At 40.3% G+C, this 17895-nt stretch overlaps 1 protein-coding gene across 1 annotated transcript in view; it reads left to right on the forward strand.

Moving 5' to 3' along the window:
- Positions 1-17895, forward strand: part of LOC145414371 (muscle calcium channel subunit alpha-1-like) — a 1622725-nt gene that overhangs the window by 976358 nt on the left and 628472 nt on the right. Inside the window, exon 26 of the mRNA XM_080283905.1 lies at positions 3301-3408. Within this exon, the coding sequence (XP_080140031.1) occupies positions 3301-3408 (108 nt within the window). The remainder of the gene's footprint in view (positions 1-3300; positions 3409-17895) is intronic.

The following is a 17895-nucleotide window of genomic DNA, read 5'->3' on the forward strand; positions in this document are numbered from 1 at the left end:
GCAAGGCCCTCCCTCCCAATCAAGTGCTGCACTTTCTGACAAAACGGCTCAACATCCTCCACTGCCTCATCCAAAGCCTCGCCATGTGCCATACGGCCAGTTAGTCCATGCCGAAGTTTGAACTGGAAGAGCAAACCCTTGGATACCTTGAAGTTGTGCATGTCGTGCAGGCATGCAAAGTTCTTGGCTGCAGCCTTCAGTTTGGTCCCTCGTACAAGCATGCCGGCACCCCATTGTTGGCGAAACCAAAGCAAAGTCGACTGGTAAGTGCTGGCATGGTGAGGCTGGGACATCACCTTCCAGTTGCCTTTTCGAATGGTATTGCTGTAGCCCTGTCTGTACTGAGTCAGCTTGTCCCGTGATTTCTTTGTATTAAAAAAGGTTGAACAGGCCAAGTCATATTCATGCAGAATGCGTGAAGTTGGCCAGCCCACGTCAACCTTGCTTAGTATCTCACACTTCGCCTCTTGAGTCAAAACCCTCCTATTGGATTTCTAGGGTGGTGACGGGGCCATCATGACACACACAATAGCACCACAGAGAAGGATTAAGTCCTGCAGAAAGTAGAGTACACCACAAACACAACAATGGAAGCAGCCATTGTTTTACCTCGGCCAAGCACGTCCACATTGTGAGAGACAAAGATGGGAACTTAAGTGCAGTAGCACTGGGGAGTGTACAGCGTTGCCATGTCTACCCATGCTTAGCTATGAACATACAAGCAAAAAAGCATCACATTGACTTAGGAGTGCATGGGTCCTTTTTGCTCTCCCAGGCAAATGTTGTAACATGACAGAAACACTGGGCCCCCGTACGTCATGGGCCTAAGGAGTGCCCAAGTAATCTGGATGGTGACGCGACTTTGACCATTCGGTAAGGAGGTGGATGGCTGTGCATAGCCATGGGTTTCTTGGTAATCTGGGTGACCGGGGGATTTTGACCATTTAGTAGGGAACTGGACAACCATTCCCGCTTGGCTTGCGGGTTATGGTCTGTTTTCATTATGTATTGCCGGAATGTTACCGGTGATTGGGGTGGCCAGAGGATTTCGACCTTTTGGTAGGGAGCTGAACAGCCATTCTTGCTCAGCTTGTGGGTTATGATCTGTTTTTCTCACGTGCTGCTGGTATGTTTCCAGTGATCAGGGTGGCTGGGGGATTTTGACCATTCGGAAGAGAGCCAGACAGCCTTGTTTGCTCTGCTTGTGGGTTATGGTCAATTACCCACGCATGGACAGAGAGGAGGCCGGTGGGCCATCCAACAGACTTTTTTGACTTTGTAGGCCAGCCGGCAGTCGATGCAGGAACTTTGATGTCCAAGTACAGACAAATTAATCTGGATACAGACCTAATAGAGCCAAGGCTTAGCTTCTGTATATGGGGCATGACCGAATACGGAGCGTCTGGATAATTGAGGGATTACTTATATATATATATATATATATATATATATATATACACACACACAGACACACACACAGGCATTCCCCGGTTTAACGATATAATTGGTTAGGTAAAACCCCATCGTTAGATGGGGTATCACATACCGGGGTACTTTTAACATGTAAAGTAATGTGGAGCGTTTACCAGCCTTGGGTTTCCCCCCAAACCAAGCCCAAAACCCACCCATATGAGCTCCAAAACAAGTTTAAAGCCAATCTAAGAGGCCTAACAGCTGTCAAGGAAGCTAACCTAAGCCTGACACCTGTAAATAACTCACTAAAGCCAACAAATAAAATCTGAAAATCGTCATATATAAGTCTGGAAAATCAAGCTTAGTAAACTGTACCCCAAAATGACAGTGTTCACCCCACATGTGGCTAAGACACATTAAGTCAAAAAACAGTTTATAAATCAACCTAAACACACAATTTTAGTCTACAATATCATCACAATCAGTAAATAAAATCAAAACCCTTCGTTAAACCGGGGTTTGGCCATCATTAGGCAAGGTATGGTGGTATATCTACCCCCATCGTTAAGCCAGGGTATCGCATCTAAGGGTATCGTATATCGAGGTATTACTGGTTACGTAGTATACAATATATATACTGTGTATATATATATATATATATATATATATATATATATATATATATATATATATATATATATATATATATATATATATATATATATATATATATATATATATATATATATACAGGGAATATACCATAATACAGTATGCTGTACTAAATTCCATCAAAATGCAATATGCAGTACAAGATTCCATCACAGTGCCAGAAGTAAAGAAAGGACAGTGAGGGAACCAGAATGCTGCTTTGTATGGCACGGCCCAGGTTGCAACCAGAACTCTAAAGCAGATTGACTTATAGCTTACCTAATGTAAAAATAAAAGTTTATTGACAACCCAACTGAAAACCATTACATGTAAACCAAATTCCAAGTAACAATAATGTACTGTCAACTGAGAGTAACAGAAGAAACTTCAAGGAAGGAATTATATAAAGTCACAGTGGAAATAAGAGGCAAGGAAGCACACACACATGTGAACAGAATGCTTACAGTGAGATCATTGAATGAGGATGAGAAGCACACAGAACCAGTGCATGAACCAAGATGTAAGGACAGAGATACAGATTTGATAGAGGAGAGGCCTACTATGACTTACGCTGCACTTCAATCATTTGCAGACATTAGGAAAGATTTCTGATTAATGTTATAAGGACAGAGTATTGTGCATTTTGAAATTAGATTTTTTTTTTAAACAATGAATAGTACTTAATCTTCTTTTAATTTTCAGATCAGATGGATATACAGGTACTAAGAGTCACAAAAGTATTGATGCACAGGGGATCCGATGCTTTCGGAAAATATTTGAACAACTGCTGATGTTACCAATGTCTCATTGTGTATGAACAGTGTCTGTTTATATAAACATAACATTTGCTATATGTCATCAAGAGGATATTGCTAATTAGCGATATGTGACACCTCTTGACATCAGGGCTACTGTGTGGTAGGTTGGACACTAATATTTCAGTGAAGATACTGTGGTCCCAAATATTTCATGCATATTGTGCACCAATTCTTTTGTGACCCATGGTACATATATTTATGCCATCCACTCAGCCAGTTCATATTTCATCCATTTTATGTTTGTTTTGTAATAGCAGTTCAGGATCAGTAGGGCATACTGTATTTATTGTTTTTTCAACAGGTAACATGAAGAAATATTTATTGTAAGTTACATTTGATAGCTTGTTGATTAATAAATGTCCATGTTCTTTTTCTCCTTCCGTGATGATGATGTATGGGGTCACGTTTGGTCCCGTAGCATGTAGTTCAGTGCGTCATAGTGGCCATAAAGACCATCGGCAACATCATGCTGGTTACCTGCCTTCTTGAATTTATGTTTGCTGTTATTGGAGTTCAGTTGTTCAAGGTAAACTGAGTGATAGCACACAGTTTTATTTTGGTACACTAAAGCTGAACCCTATAGTCATTTAACAAGTGGGCTTAGTAAGCTATATATGTATTTTAGTCAGAGTACCAGCTGTGAGGATTTCAGATGCAATAAGGTTTAAGTTAATTTTAACAGTTGTGTTGACAATCTTCAAAGTATTTTGGAGGAGCAGTGGATAGTTTTTTTTGTTGTAGAACAGTAAATTAAAATCAAACACTTGGTTAAAAATGCCAGGAATTTGATTGTGCCTCACTGTAAAGCAGAACTCTTTTCATTAAAGAGAATTGCTATAAAATTGACATTTTACTTCTAGTGCAGCTATAATCACTTTCCTTAATGCATTCTCCCATAGCTGTACTGGGCTGAAGTAACCTGACCTTAGTTTGCAACACCCTGATAAGATTGGCTGTTACTGTTTTTTTTTTTTTTTTTTTTTTTTTTTAATAATGTACTTTTTTAAAGATGCCTAATGATTTTAAGTGAGTTTGATTAATGCTTTAGTGCTATAAAAAAAAAAAAAACTTATTTACTGTAGTTATGCTTCAGCTATTCACATTAAACAAACTATGAAAATATACAGTGAGATAAGGGTATTCTGGACACCTCCCAACCTTATCTCTATACCACCACACTCTTTTCACCAGTTTTATATATTTGCTCAAGTCATGTTTTACCAGATTAGTGTATTTGCTTTCTGTTTTCTTCACATTTTGTTACTTGTAGGAATATCATTTACTGTAATTTGACTAAATTTTACAGTGTTTTGTCTCAGGGCAAGTGGTCAGAGAATATGTCCACTAAGAAGAGAATGTCAGAAGGCGTAAAGTACATTTTTTTTCCTTCTGTTTACCAAACCAGCTTTTATACTGGTTTTAAAGTCTTTATCAGGATTACATAAATGTATTCCCGGAAGTCGAATCTCATTAGCTCAAATGTGTCTTATTTGGTTATTGTTTAGGTAATTGGTGCATATAGCTAAGCCTCACTGAAATCTCTGATGGTAGCTGAAGTGTTTAATATTTTGTAAGTCACAGCAGTTACTAATAAGTTGTATTAAATATTTTGCTTTCATTGAATATAGCTGAAAGTTGCAGCCTCTAGACTTATTGACAAAGGAAGATGAAGATAATCAAAATAATGCTTCCCCACCTTTGAATAATGACTATACCATCAGCTTTAGTCCAATGCTGGACCATCTTAACATTAATACCATAGATACTGACATACATCTTGTGATGCCTAACAAAGTATTAACCACCTCGTTGTATGACGCCTTGATAAATCTATCAATCCATTTTCCTATTGCCAGATGCCTCAATCCCATAAGGGGTGGCCACAAACAAACCACCTCCATGTTGCCCTGTCCAATGCCACTTCACTGCCTTGCTCCCAGCTCACACCCCCCCCTATCTCACATACCTGTCCACTCCATCCCTCCATCTCATCCTCAGCCTCCCCCTCCCTCTTCCCCTCTCCACCTCACTTGCATACACTTTCCTCATTAGTCTCTCTCTCTCTCTCCATCCTCTCCACATAGCCAAACCACCTCATTGAATTTCTCCTGAAGCTTTCTATCTTATCCACATCCACACCACAATGCTTCTTCACTTCTTCAACTGTCAGTCTGTCTCTCCATGTAACTCCACATGCTCCCCTTAGATAAGTCATATCCACTGCTCTCACTTTGACTTGTATCCTTCCAACAAGGTCCAAGCTTCACTTCCATACATTAGGGTTGGTATCACAATACTGTCATGCAGTGACTATTTTACTTCCATGCTCACTTCCCTGTTCCTTATTATTGCTTTCAAAGAACCAGCAACCTTTCTTCCCTGTTGTACTTTTTCAAGCAATTCACCTTCTGAACTTCCATCCTTACTCATCACACTATCTAGGTCCATAAATGACCTCACATTTTCCATTTCCTCCTCATCCAGCCTCACTGTACATTCAGTGACTTCACTTCACTCAAAGACCATAACTTTACTCTTTCCTACATTCACCTTTAGACTCCGTTTCTTACACACTCTCCTAAATTCATTCACCTAGCCTTGCAGTTCGCCTTCGTCTCTGCTTAACAATGCAGTATCATCTGCAAACAACAGTACAGGGAGTTTCCAAACACCGCCCTCGCTTATTAGGGTCGCTTCAACATCCACTGCCCTACCTTTTATAGTATCTCTTTTATAACCCCATCCATATACAGATTGAACAACCATGGGGACATGACACATCCCTGTTTCAATCCTACATTCAGATAAAATAATTCACTTGGCTCACTGTCCACATGCACTGCAGCCATAGCACCTTCATGCATACTCCTCACGGCATTCAACAACAACCATATATCCTTAATACTTATCCACATTCCTTGTCAGTCCACCTTGTCATATGCTTTCCCCAAATCCATGAAGGCCACATACAACTTCTTTCCCTTCTCTAGAAATTTTTCCACTATAGACCCAAGAATGTATATGTGATCTACATAACCTCATCCCCTCCTAAAACCTCCCTGTTTTTCTCCAACTAATTCTTCTGTTATTTCCCTAACTCAGTAAGTAACCTACCATATACTTTTCCTGTTACACTAAGAAGACAAATGCCCCTATGATTACCACACCCTTCATTTTTCTCTTTTGCTTCATACAGAGGAACAATTATACCTGACCTGGCATGTTCCTGATTTATGTAAATGATATGGTACATGGAGCGAACAGTTACACAAGTCTGTTTGCTGATGATGCAAAGATCTTGAGGAAGGTAGAGGTTGAGGAGGATTGTAAAATGCTGCATGAGGATCTGGATAGGATACACGAATGGAGCTGGACGTGGGAAATGAAATTCAATGCAAAGAAATGTAAAATATTGGAAATGGGTAAAAGTACCAAGAGGCCATCATTGAATTATTTGATGGGTAATGAACCAATCACAAAAGTGAGAGAAGAGAAAGATTTGGGTGTGCTGGTCCAGGACAGTTTGTCACCTGAAAAACACATTAACAAGACAGTTAGAGAGACGTATAAACTCCAGACTAATATAAGAGTAGCTTTTCATTATATGGATGTGGAGATGATGAAAAAATTGATAGTGGCCATGATTCGCCCCAGGTGAGAATATGCAGCAGTAGTGTGGTTCCCACACAAAAAGAAAGATATAAACAAGATTGAGAGAATACAAAGAACAGCAACCAAAATGATCCCCAGTCTGTCAGATTTGTCGTACAGAGAGAGACTGGAAAAACTGGAGTTGCCTTCCTTAGAAGAAAGAAGAGAGAGAGGCGACATGATTGCAGTGTTCAGGACCATGATGGGAGTAGATAAAATTGACAAAGAAGATCTGTTTTTATGGGATAAGAGAGTAACAAGAGGACACGGGATGAAACTGAAGAAGCCAAGCTGCTTGAAGGATATCAAGAAATATAGTTTTCCTTATAGATGTATAGACCTGTGGAATAGCCTGGACAAAGAGATCGTCCAGTCTAAAAACTTAAACGAGTTTAAAGCTAAATTTGACTTATTGAGAAACGGAGATGGGACCCCACGAGCGTAGCTTATTTCCTGTATATCACAATTAGGTAAATACAATTAGATAAATACACACACACACATGCTCTGTCTGTCTGTCTGTCTGTCCTCTCTCTCTCTCTCTCTTTCTCTCTCTCTCTCTCTTTCTCTCTCTCTCTCTCTCTCTCTCTCTCTCTGCTGCTGCTGCTGCTGCTGTTGCTTTACATAAACAATATGGTAAAAAAAAAGAAGAAAAAAAAAATATGGACATTTTGGCAGAAAGTCTGTTTGAATTCAGAAGTGAAAGGTCGTTTGTTTCCAACATGTTGAACTTCTACTCCAGGGTGATATACGTGCTACAGGAGAGAGATAGTTGGGTGGATTGTATGTATTTTGATTTGGAGAAAGCCTTTGACATGGTACCCCACAAGTGACTAATGTGGAAATTGGAACACATAGGAGGACTGAAGGGGAACCTCTCACAGTGGATGAGAGACTTCTTGAGAGACAGACAAATGAGGACAGTAATAAAAGACAGGATGTCTGGATGGAGGGAAGTAACAAGTGGTGTCCCACAGGGGCTCGGTGTTAGCTCAAGTAATGTTCTTGATTTTTGTAAACGATATGGTAGATGGAGTGAACAGTTATGCAAGTCTGTTTGCTTACAGTGCAAAGATCATGAGGAGAGTAGAAGTTGAAGAAGACTGTAAAATGCTGCAGGAGGACCTGGATAGGATTCATGATTTGAACCAGATGTGAGAAATAAAATTCAGTGCAAAAAAATTTAAAATACTGGAGATGGATAAAAGCACCAAGAGACCATCACTGAATTATTTAATGGGTAATGAACCAGTCACAAAAGCAAGAGAAGAGAAGGGCTTGGGAGTGCTGGTCCAGGATAATTTGTCACCTGAAAAACACATTAACGAGATAGAGAGACATGTAATCTTCTTGACTAACATAAGGGTGGCATTTCAGTACATGCATGAGGAGATGATGAAAAAATTGATTGTGGCCATGATCCACCCCAGGTTGGAATATGTGTCAGTAGTGTGGTCCCCACATAGAAAGAAAGATATAAACAGGATCGAGAGAATACAAAGAACAGCTACCAAGATGGTCCCTAGCCTGGCAGATCTGTTGTACAGGGAAAGGCTGTAAAAACTTGACCTGCCTTCCGTAGAACAAAGGAGAGAGAGGGACGACATGATTGCAGTTCTTCAGGGCCAGGATGGGAGTAGATAATATTGACAGAGAAGATCTGTTTGTATGGGATGGGAGAGCAACGAGATGACGTGGAATGAAACAGAAGAAGCCAAGTTGCATGAAGGATATCAAGAAATATTTTTTTCCAAATAGATGCATAGATTTGGGGAATAGCCTGGACAAAGAGATCATCCAGTCTAAAAACTTCAAATGAGTTCAAAGCAGAATTTAACATCAAGAAACAGAGATGGGACCCCACGAGTGTAGCTCATTTCCTGTATATCACAGCTAGGTAAATACAGCTAGGTAAATATGCACACACAAAAATGGAGTGGATGAGAGACTTATGAGAAACAGGTAGATGAGGACAGTATTAAAAGACAAGATGTGAGGGTGAATGGAAATGACAAGTGGAGTCCCGCAGGGCTTGGTGCTGGCACCTGTAATGTTTGTGATTTGTGTAAGCAATGTGGTGGATAGAATTAACAGTTATTCAAGTCAGTTTGCAGATGATGCAAAGATCATGAGGAAAGTAGAAGTTGAAGAGGATTGTTAAAATGCGACAGGATTTACGATTTTAGTCTGGTATGGGAAATGAATTTCAGTGCAAAAAAATGCAAAATATTGGAAATGGGTAAAAGTACCAAGAGGCCATCCCAGAGATACTCGATGGGTAAGGAACCGATCACAAAAGGGAAAGAAGAGAAGGACCTTGGACTGTTGGCCCAGGATAATTTATCACTTGAAAAACACATTAACAAAATTTTCAGGGAGACATGTAAGCTCATGACAAACATAAGGGTGGCATTTCATTACATGGATGAAGAGATGATGAAAGTATTTCATTACGTGGATGAGGAGATGGTGAAAGCATTTCATTACGTGGATGAGATGATGAAAAAATTGATAGTGGCTATGATCCGCCCTAGGTTGGAATATGCAACAGTGGTGTGGTCCCCACATAAAATGAAAGATATAAACAGGATTGAGAGAATACAAGGAATAGCAGCCAAGATGGTCCGTAGTCTAGCAGATCTGTCATACAAGGAAAGACAAAAAAAGCAGGGTCTGCCTTCCTTAGAAGAAAGAAGAGGGAGGGGCAACATGATTGCAGTGTTCAGGGCTTTGATGGGTGTGGACAAAACTGACAGAGATCTGTTTGTGTGAGATGAGGGAGCAACAAGAGGACATGGAAAGAGAAAAGAAGAAAAAAAAAAAAAGTTGATGGATATCAAGAAATACAGTTTTTCATATAAATGCACTGTCCTGTAGAACAGCCTGGGCAAAGGGATTGTCCAGTCCAAAAACTTAAATGAGTTTAAAGCTAAGTTGGTCTGGTTGAGACATGGAGACGGGACCCCACGAATGTAGCTCATTTCCTATATATCACAACTAAGTAAATACAACTGGATAATACACCTAGGTAAATACACTGGAGAGAAAGGTATCAGAATTAAAAGCGTGCAGTGTATCAGGCATAAGTGAAATGAAATAGCTTAAATGGGAAAATAAGAGGCTGGAGAAGGAAAGGGACAAGATGAAATGTAAACTTGACAAGCATGTATCTAAAACTAAGATGCATGAGGAACATACCAAGGAAATCCAAGAAGAAAACAAGGGGTGGAAGAAAACTCAGCAGGAAGATAATATATGTCTTAAGGAGATTTTAGAACAATGAACCAATGAAAACCAGGAAAAGGTGGAGGAGAAAGTGGTGAAGATACTAAAAAGTAGAGAATCTTCGGTTAGGGATGTAGCAGAAAAGAAGAAAAGTGTGATAATTTCAGAATTAAAAGAAAAACCTTTGACAGTATGATCAGAAAGAGGAAGAGAAGAACTGAGAAGGGCTAAAGAGGTAACATTAGTTATGGAGGGTGACAACAAAGCTCAAGAAGAAATTGAAGAAGTGTTTAGGCTTGGAAGATACAAGGAGGGAGGGGCGTGGCAACTTAAAGTTAAGTTTTGGTCACATGTTACAGTAAGTGAGATTGTTAACAAGACATGGAAACTAGCAGACAAGGAGGGATTCAAGAATGTTTGGGTAAGGAGAGATGCAAATTTGGAAGAAAGAGCTCAATAAAGGAACTAGTGAAGGAAGCTTAGGAAAGAATGACCCGAGAATGGTGGAAGAGAAGACAGAGTTCTATTGGAGAGTAATAGATCTGAAATTGAGGAAGTGGTACTGACAGAGAAAGCAAGGGAGAAGGACAGAATAGAAAATGATGTAAAAAGAGTAATTGAGCCAGATAGTATATGCTTTGTAGAGATTAATTTAAGAGAGGATATTGATATTCAAGTGGATGATGGTAAATACAAATTATGGAGAAGAGATAGCAGAGAAAAAAATAGGAGTGATGATGGAAGTGAAGAATAGCATAAGTGTGGATAATATGGAACTGGGAGAAGGTAGGGCAGATGTGATAATAGGAAATTAGAAACCAGAGGGCAAGGCAGAAGACATCGCAGTAGCATATGTACCCCCCAAGACATGGGCTTAGAATGAGGATGAATACCAGATGTTGTCAGACATGGTTAGACACCTACAGAAAATGATTGAGAAAAACAGCAATATAATGTAATCCTGGTGGGTGATTTTAATTGTAAAGAGGTAAACTGGGAAGAGTCTGACTCGAGAGGCAGTGAAGATTCGTGGGGCGGTATAATGTTAAATACTGTATACCAGTGAATAATGTAATAACGTAGTGGGTCAGAAGGGACAATATTTAGGGGTGATGGCACACCAGCAAGACTAGATTTACTTCTAACCAAAGAACCTGATGCATTTGAATCTCCGAAATATCGGTGTCCTATAGGAAAAAGTGAGCATGTAGTGATAGAGTTCCAAGTGATAGAAGGGAATGTGGGGACAAGAGGTGAGCTATACAGGCATGGAAGATACAGCTTGTGGAAAGCAAACTTTACAGGATTGAGAAAATTTTTTAAAGAAGCGGATTGGCAAGAATTCTGGGAAACGAGAGAGGCAGAAGATGTGGGATATCTATCTAGGCATTTACAACTCGGGTGTGGAAAAGTACGTGCTAAGAGCAAGTGGGAAAGAGAGCTAGGAAAAGGATTAGTTCAATAGAAGGTGTCTAATAGCCAAAAAAGAAAGGGATGCAGCATGGAACAAATGGAGAGAGAGGCAATAATAGAACAAAAGAAGAATATTAAAAAACTAGAAATGAATGTACAAGAATACATAGAGTGGAAGAAAGAAACCCTGAAAGAGGTATAATTGACAAATGTAAGGAAGAACTAAATTGTTTTATAGGTTTGACAATGGCAAATTGAAACATAAGGAAGGAATCAATTAGCTGAAAGTAGAAGGAAAGGTCTACAAAGATGCAGTAATGCAAGCGGTAATAATGAACAAAAGTTTCCAATCATTTTTCACCAAAGAAAGTGATTTTATGAAAGGGGAGGGAGTGACTAGAAATGTAGTGTTAAAAGATATAAAAATGGAAGTGCAGGAATTGTGTAAATTACTGGAAACTCAAAATGTAAGAAAGGCCCCAGGGCCTGATGGGACCTCAAATTTCATACTAGAGGAATGCAAAGAATGACTGGTGGACAAGATTCACAATTTAATTGTGTGTTCTCTGGATGAAGGGAAAATGCCCCGGGAATGGAAAAGGGCCAGTGTGGTACCAATTTACAAAGAAGGGAATAAGGAAGAACCCCTGAATTATAGACCATTGTCCCTGACCAGCAAGGTTGCAAAATTGTGTGAGAGAATCCTGAAAGATAGATGGATAAAATATGTGGAGGGGATTTACTTCTTGGCAGAAAGTCAGTTTGGATTCAGAATTGGTGGGTCATGCGTCTCAAATTTGTTGAGCTTCTACTTAAGGGTGATAGATGTGCAGCAAGAGAGAGACGGTTGGATGGATTGTGTGTGCCTACTGGTAGATCTGGAGGAGGCCTTTGACAAGTGTAATAACTGAAATGAAACTTAACAAATTAATCACTGTCCTGTCTGAGATTCGATCTCGGTCCCCTGCGTTTCATATATGTGCATGTTACCACTGAACCAAAGAGAGGGTCCCCCACTTTGCCTCTAGGCAGCTTGGGCTTTTATACACCCCATTACATCCCTCTTTTCTCCCTTTGGTGATTAATTTGATGAGTTTCGAACACACAAGGTAGCTTAGCATTGGAGACCACCTCGGGGAGGCTGCAGACCACACTGAACAGCCCATCCTCAGGATGTATGGACAGGGACGCTGTCAGCTAACCAAAGAACAACATCAAACTGCCAACCAAGCCCTGCCTTACATCCCACACCACTGCCAACCAATGTAATAACTGAAATGAAACTTAACAAATTAATCACTGTCCTGGCTGAGATTCGATATCAGGCCCTTGTGCATGATACGCATGCATGTTACCACTGAGCCAAAAAGAGGATCCCCCTGCTTTGCCTCTAGGCAATGTGGGCTTTTATACACACCATTACACAAGATACAGTAAAAGTCCAATTATTTGGCAGCTGGTTATTTGGTAGATTTGATATTTCTGCAGTTTTGAGAAATAGTCCCATTTACAAAAGCCTTTGATTGTTTGGCAGATATTCCGAATCATCTCTGCAGTCCAGGAAGTGTCATCTGTGACTTGTAGATCTACTGTGTCATTACACATATGTATGTTCACTAATTTCTATATTTTTCAGATTCACGTATAGTACTGTACTGATTACTGTATTGTACAGTATCATACAGTACAGTAACCCCCCCAAATAAGCAAAGGTTACATTCCAAACCCTCACCCATTAACCAGTAATTGCATAGCCCATGAACCACTGATACTGTAATGCATTGCCCATAAATAAACATTTCTTGTTAAATCTGTTTCCCTGTTGTTTTTAGCTGTTTGGCTTTGACAACCCGTATTTGATTCGTTAGTGTAGTTGTGGAAGGGACTGTCCTAAGTGTTAAACTAAATCTAACCTAACCTAGTTTTAACTGTACCTAATAATTTAACCAAACCTAACCTATCCCATTTTTTTTTTTTTTTTTTTTTTTTTTTTTTTTTTACATGTCCGACTCTGGACAAAGGCTTCAGGGCCTATTCCCAAGTCCCAGTAGTCCTCCTTGGGGCCCAGTAGTCCTCCTACGTCTCCACATGTCACCACTTCGGTGCTAACACCCACCATCCATATTGAATACATGCTAGGGCTGTCTCATACAAGACTGGTGTACTGGTATTAGCGGGGGTATTTTTATGATGTGTCGGTGGGTCATCTGGTAGATAAGAAAAGTCTGCATTTTATGAAATTCAAATTCTTAAACTGATTCCTGCTCCAGCCAGGATTCGAACCTGGGTCCATTAGGACTGCAGGCCACCTCTCTACCGATTCTGCCAGGAAATCCATCTTTGAGTACATAGAGGAAGTTTCTTCCATTGCCCTGGAAACTAATAATCATAGGTATGGCTTCTTAACCTCTCAGTGGCTGTGGGTTCAGAAATTTGTATGCACCCCTGGCTGGCCTGGGAACAATTTTTTAAGAGTTCTAAAATCAATTTATTTTTCTTAAAGATGTGAAGAGAATCATCTGGCGCACCTTGCAGTGTGTTTTAGCTTCGTAAACCCATCCTATGATTTGTTATTATTCATGGAAGAATTAATAAAATTGCAAATAAAATAAAATGTGCCACATGGGCGAAAACATGTGAGATTAAGTGACCGCCTGACTGCTTGGGATGGTAGTGTCGAGTCATTTAAACATACCAGTCACCTTCATTTCCTTCCCAAAATTGTCCACAGTTTATTATATCTCGCTCTAACTCGACATCACTGACACCATTACTGTAAAGTGTTGTTCAATGTGGGTTTTTTTTAAGGGGTTATTGGAATACATTACTGTTTGCATCATTACTCTCTTTTTTCACATATAAACAAACACGAACAAAAGAATGAGCGCTAAATGTACATTTAACTTTCCGCAGAAAGACTTTACCAATTCAGTTCATATTCCTCCAGTTTATTTTCTCTATTTTTCTGACTATTTTTTTAGGAAGAAATCACTAATTAGTGAAGTTGTTAATTATGAGTTTGGCAATTATGGGCATCTACTGTATACAGTACTCTCTCCAAACACATTTGTAATAATATAAGTAGTGATGACAGTGTTTACCAGTATAGAAGGTACTGAGTGGGTAGGTAATATTTCGTATCATCTCAGCAATCCAGGAGGTGTTATGTGTGACTTGTAGGCCTACTGTTTCATTACACTTGTATATGTTCACCAGTTTCAGTATTTTTCAGATTCAGGTGTGTTACTGTATTGATTACAGTATTGTGCAGTATCATACAGTTTACAGTACTGTCTTCAAACACATTTGTAATAATATAAGTAGTGATGAAAGTGTTCACCAATTCATACAAGGTACTGAGTGGGTAGGTTTTTCGATTATTTGAGAAATCCGATTACTCAGCATCGGCCCAGTCCCGTAGATGCCGAATAATTGGACTTTTACTGTACTCCTTAAGCAACTTATGTGGAAATATGAACACATAGGAGGACTAAAGGGAAACCTCTTGGAGTGGATGAGAGACTTCATGAGAGATAGGCTGATGAGGACGGAAATAAAAGACAAAATGTCAGGGTGGAGGGAAGTAACAAGTGGAGTCCCACATGGCTCGGTGCTGTTGTCTGTAATGTTCCTGATTTACATAAACAATATGGTGGATGGAATGGACAGTTATGCAAGTCTGTTTTCAGAAGATGCATAGATCATGAATCATGAGGGAAGTAGAAGATTATAAAATGCTGCAGGAAGACCTGGGCAGGATTTATGATTGGAGCTGGGTATGGGAAATGAATTTCAATACAAAACTATGCAAAATATTGGAAATGGGTAAAAAAACCAATAGGCCATCCCTGAATTACTCAGTGGGAAAGGAACCAATCACAAAAGCGAGAGAAGAGAAGGACCTGGGAGAGTTGGTCCAGGATAATTTGTCACCCAAAAAATACATTAACACAGTTGTCAGACATATAAGCTCATGACGAACATAGGGGTGGCATTTCATTACATGGATGAGAAGATGATGAAAAAATTGATGGTGGCTATGGTCTGCCCCAGGTTGGAATATGCGGCAGTGATGTGGTCCCCACATACAAGGAAAGATATAAAGAAGATCGAGAGAATACAAAGAGCGGCAGCCAAGATGGTCCCCAGCCTAGCGGATCTATTGTACAAGGAAAGACAAGAAAAGCTGGGTCTGCCTTTCTTAAAAGGAAGAAGAGAGAGGAGCAACATGATTTCAGTGTTCAGGGCCTTGTTGGGTGTAGACAAAACCAGGGGTGGATCCAGGAGTTTTCAGTAGGGGGGGTCTGAACTGACCAAAGACTTGACACAACGTATTGTAGTGCTGAAAATGCCTGATTAGTTCCCAATATCTGTTCTGTTTATGCTCAACTTGTTGTTGTGAATTTAATGTAAATTCAGTATTTTAACAGTATTGTCAGCAACCCAAGTGTACTGCCTGTAAATCTTCTTTCATCATTCAGCATTATTATTTTCTAGTTGTGGGGCTGCTGGTGTATCTAAAATTAGTTAATTGATATGAATATTCTGATAACATTCAGTCTGCTGAAGAAGAAAATGATTGAGTCACTGAAGAGACTACTGAAAGGTTTTATTGGCAAGTTCACATTATTGCACAAACATTTTCATTCTTGAATAACTTCAGAATAAGAATCTTGAAACAGAAGTAAAAAACTACTCATATAGGGAGCGAGGAGTGTGTGCAGCAACAAAAGTTCTTGATATGTGACATGGTGGTTAAGGAGTGATGAAAATGAGGAACTGTGCACATAGGAAAATATGGAAGTCGAAAAACCAAGCTGTAAGGGTTGCCTTATATAGAGAGATGAGGAGAGTGGTGGCTGAGCGGGGAGACATGAATACAGAAGTGTTAATGAACAGTACAGAGCCCTCACGATCAACCTCTTGAGAGTTACTGATTTAATATGTGGATGGACAAGAGGCCCACCAAGACATAAAGTGACCTTGTGGTGTGATGAAGGTGTAGAAGTTAAGGAGAAAAGAAGGCTTTTCCAGGAATGGAACAATGTTGCCAGGTCGGTGGGTGCTGTTGGCGCCCAATCCATCCCGAAAATGTGCCCAAAAAGCGCACACACCAAAATGACAAACACACACACACACACACACACACACACACACACACACACACACACAACACACAACACACACACACACACACACACCTCTCCTCCATCAGTCTTGGGAATGGTGAGAGCCAATTAGTCATTCTTCTCTGTTATGAACCCTTAGAGGTGTGTGTGTGTGTGTGTGTGTGTGTAGTAGTAGTAGTAGTAGTAGTAGTAGGTGTCGGTCGGAAAGTCAGACCAAAAAAGGGTAGGGTGAGGTGAGAGTGTAACATTTACAAGGAGGTGGCAATTGCTCTTCAGGGAAGGGTAGGGAGATAAGAGGATGAGTGGAAACAATGGACTTTAATCTGGATGAGAGAGAGAGAGAGAGAGAGAGAGAGAGAGAGAGAGAGAGAGAGAAAGAGAAAGGATAGTACAGAAGGTATGGATTGACAAATGGGGTACATGGAGAGCTTTGTGTCGTCAGTAATTATGGGATCAGGGTTGGGTCAGGCAGGCATGGTAAAGGGTGTGAGGGCTTCAGACAAAGAGACAGATGTAGAGGAGGAATAGGGTGGTCATTATGACTCTGGTGCTAATTGTGCTGCACATCAGTGATGGACATTAGCACTGTAGTAGCAACATGTAGGAATGGATAAAATTCGTTCAAAAAATGTACAGAGAAGAATGACAAAAATGATACATGATGTTTGGAACCTTTCATAAGAAGACAGACTGACAAGGTTAAATTTGCACTACCTTGAGCTTTGAGGACTTCAGGCTTAAAACAAAAGGCTAAAACACACACACACACACACACACACACACACACACACACACACACACACACACACACACACACACACACACACACACTTGGGATCATGGAAAGTCAGGTGAGGTAGAGGTGCTACTTAACTGAGGTTTCACAATGTGTGAGAGAAGTGGTGGGTTTAAGGTTTACTGAGTCATATTCGTACACCAGGCATACGCAATGTCTTGTTATTTTTTTTATGAATGAACGTTGTATCCTATTTATCTATCTATTGCCGGACGCCTCAATCCCGTTTGGGGTGGCCACAAACAAATCGCCTCCAAGTCGCCCTGTCCCCTGCCATTTCACTGCCCTGCTCCCAACTCACACCCCCCTCTCTCATATACCTCTCCACCCCATCCCTCCATCTCATCCTCGGCCTCCCCCTCCCTCTTCCCCCCTCCACCTCACTCACATACACTCTCTTCGTCAGTCTTTCACCCTCCATCCTCTCCACATGGCCAAACCACCTCAGTGTGTTCCTCATAACGCTTCCTATCACATTCACATCAACACCACAACACTCCTTTATATCCTCATTCATCAGCCTGTCTCTCCATGTGACTCCACAGGCTCCTCTTAAATAACTCATTTCCACTGCTCTCACTCTTGACTTGTGTCCTTCCAACAACGTCCAAGCTTCACTTCCATACGTTAGAGTTGGTATCACAATACTGTCATGTAGTAACTTTTTCACTTCCATGCTCACTTCCCTGTTTCTTATCACTGCTTTCAAAGAACCAGCAACCTTTCTTCCCTGCTGTACCCTTTCAAGCACTTCACCCTCCAAACCTCCATCCTTACTCATCACACTACCCAAGTACTT

Source organism: Coenobita brevimanus, chromosome 99 (assembly GCF_032717465.1).
Source record: "Coenobita brevimanus isolate Jiangsu-jjx chromosome 99, ASM3271746v2, whole genome shotgun sequence".
Taxonomy (NCBI): Eukaryota; Metazoa; Arthropoda; class Malacostraca; order Decapoda; family Coenobitidae; genus Coenobita; species Coenobita brevimanus.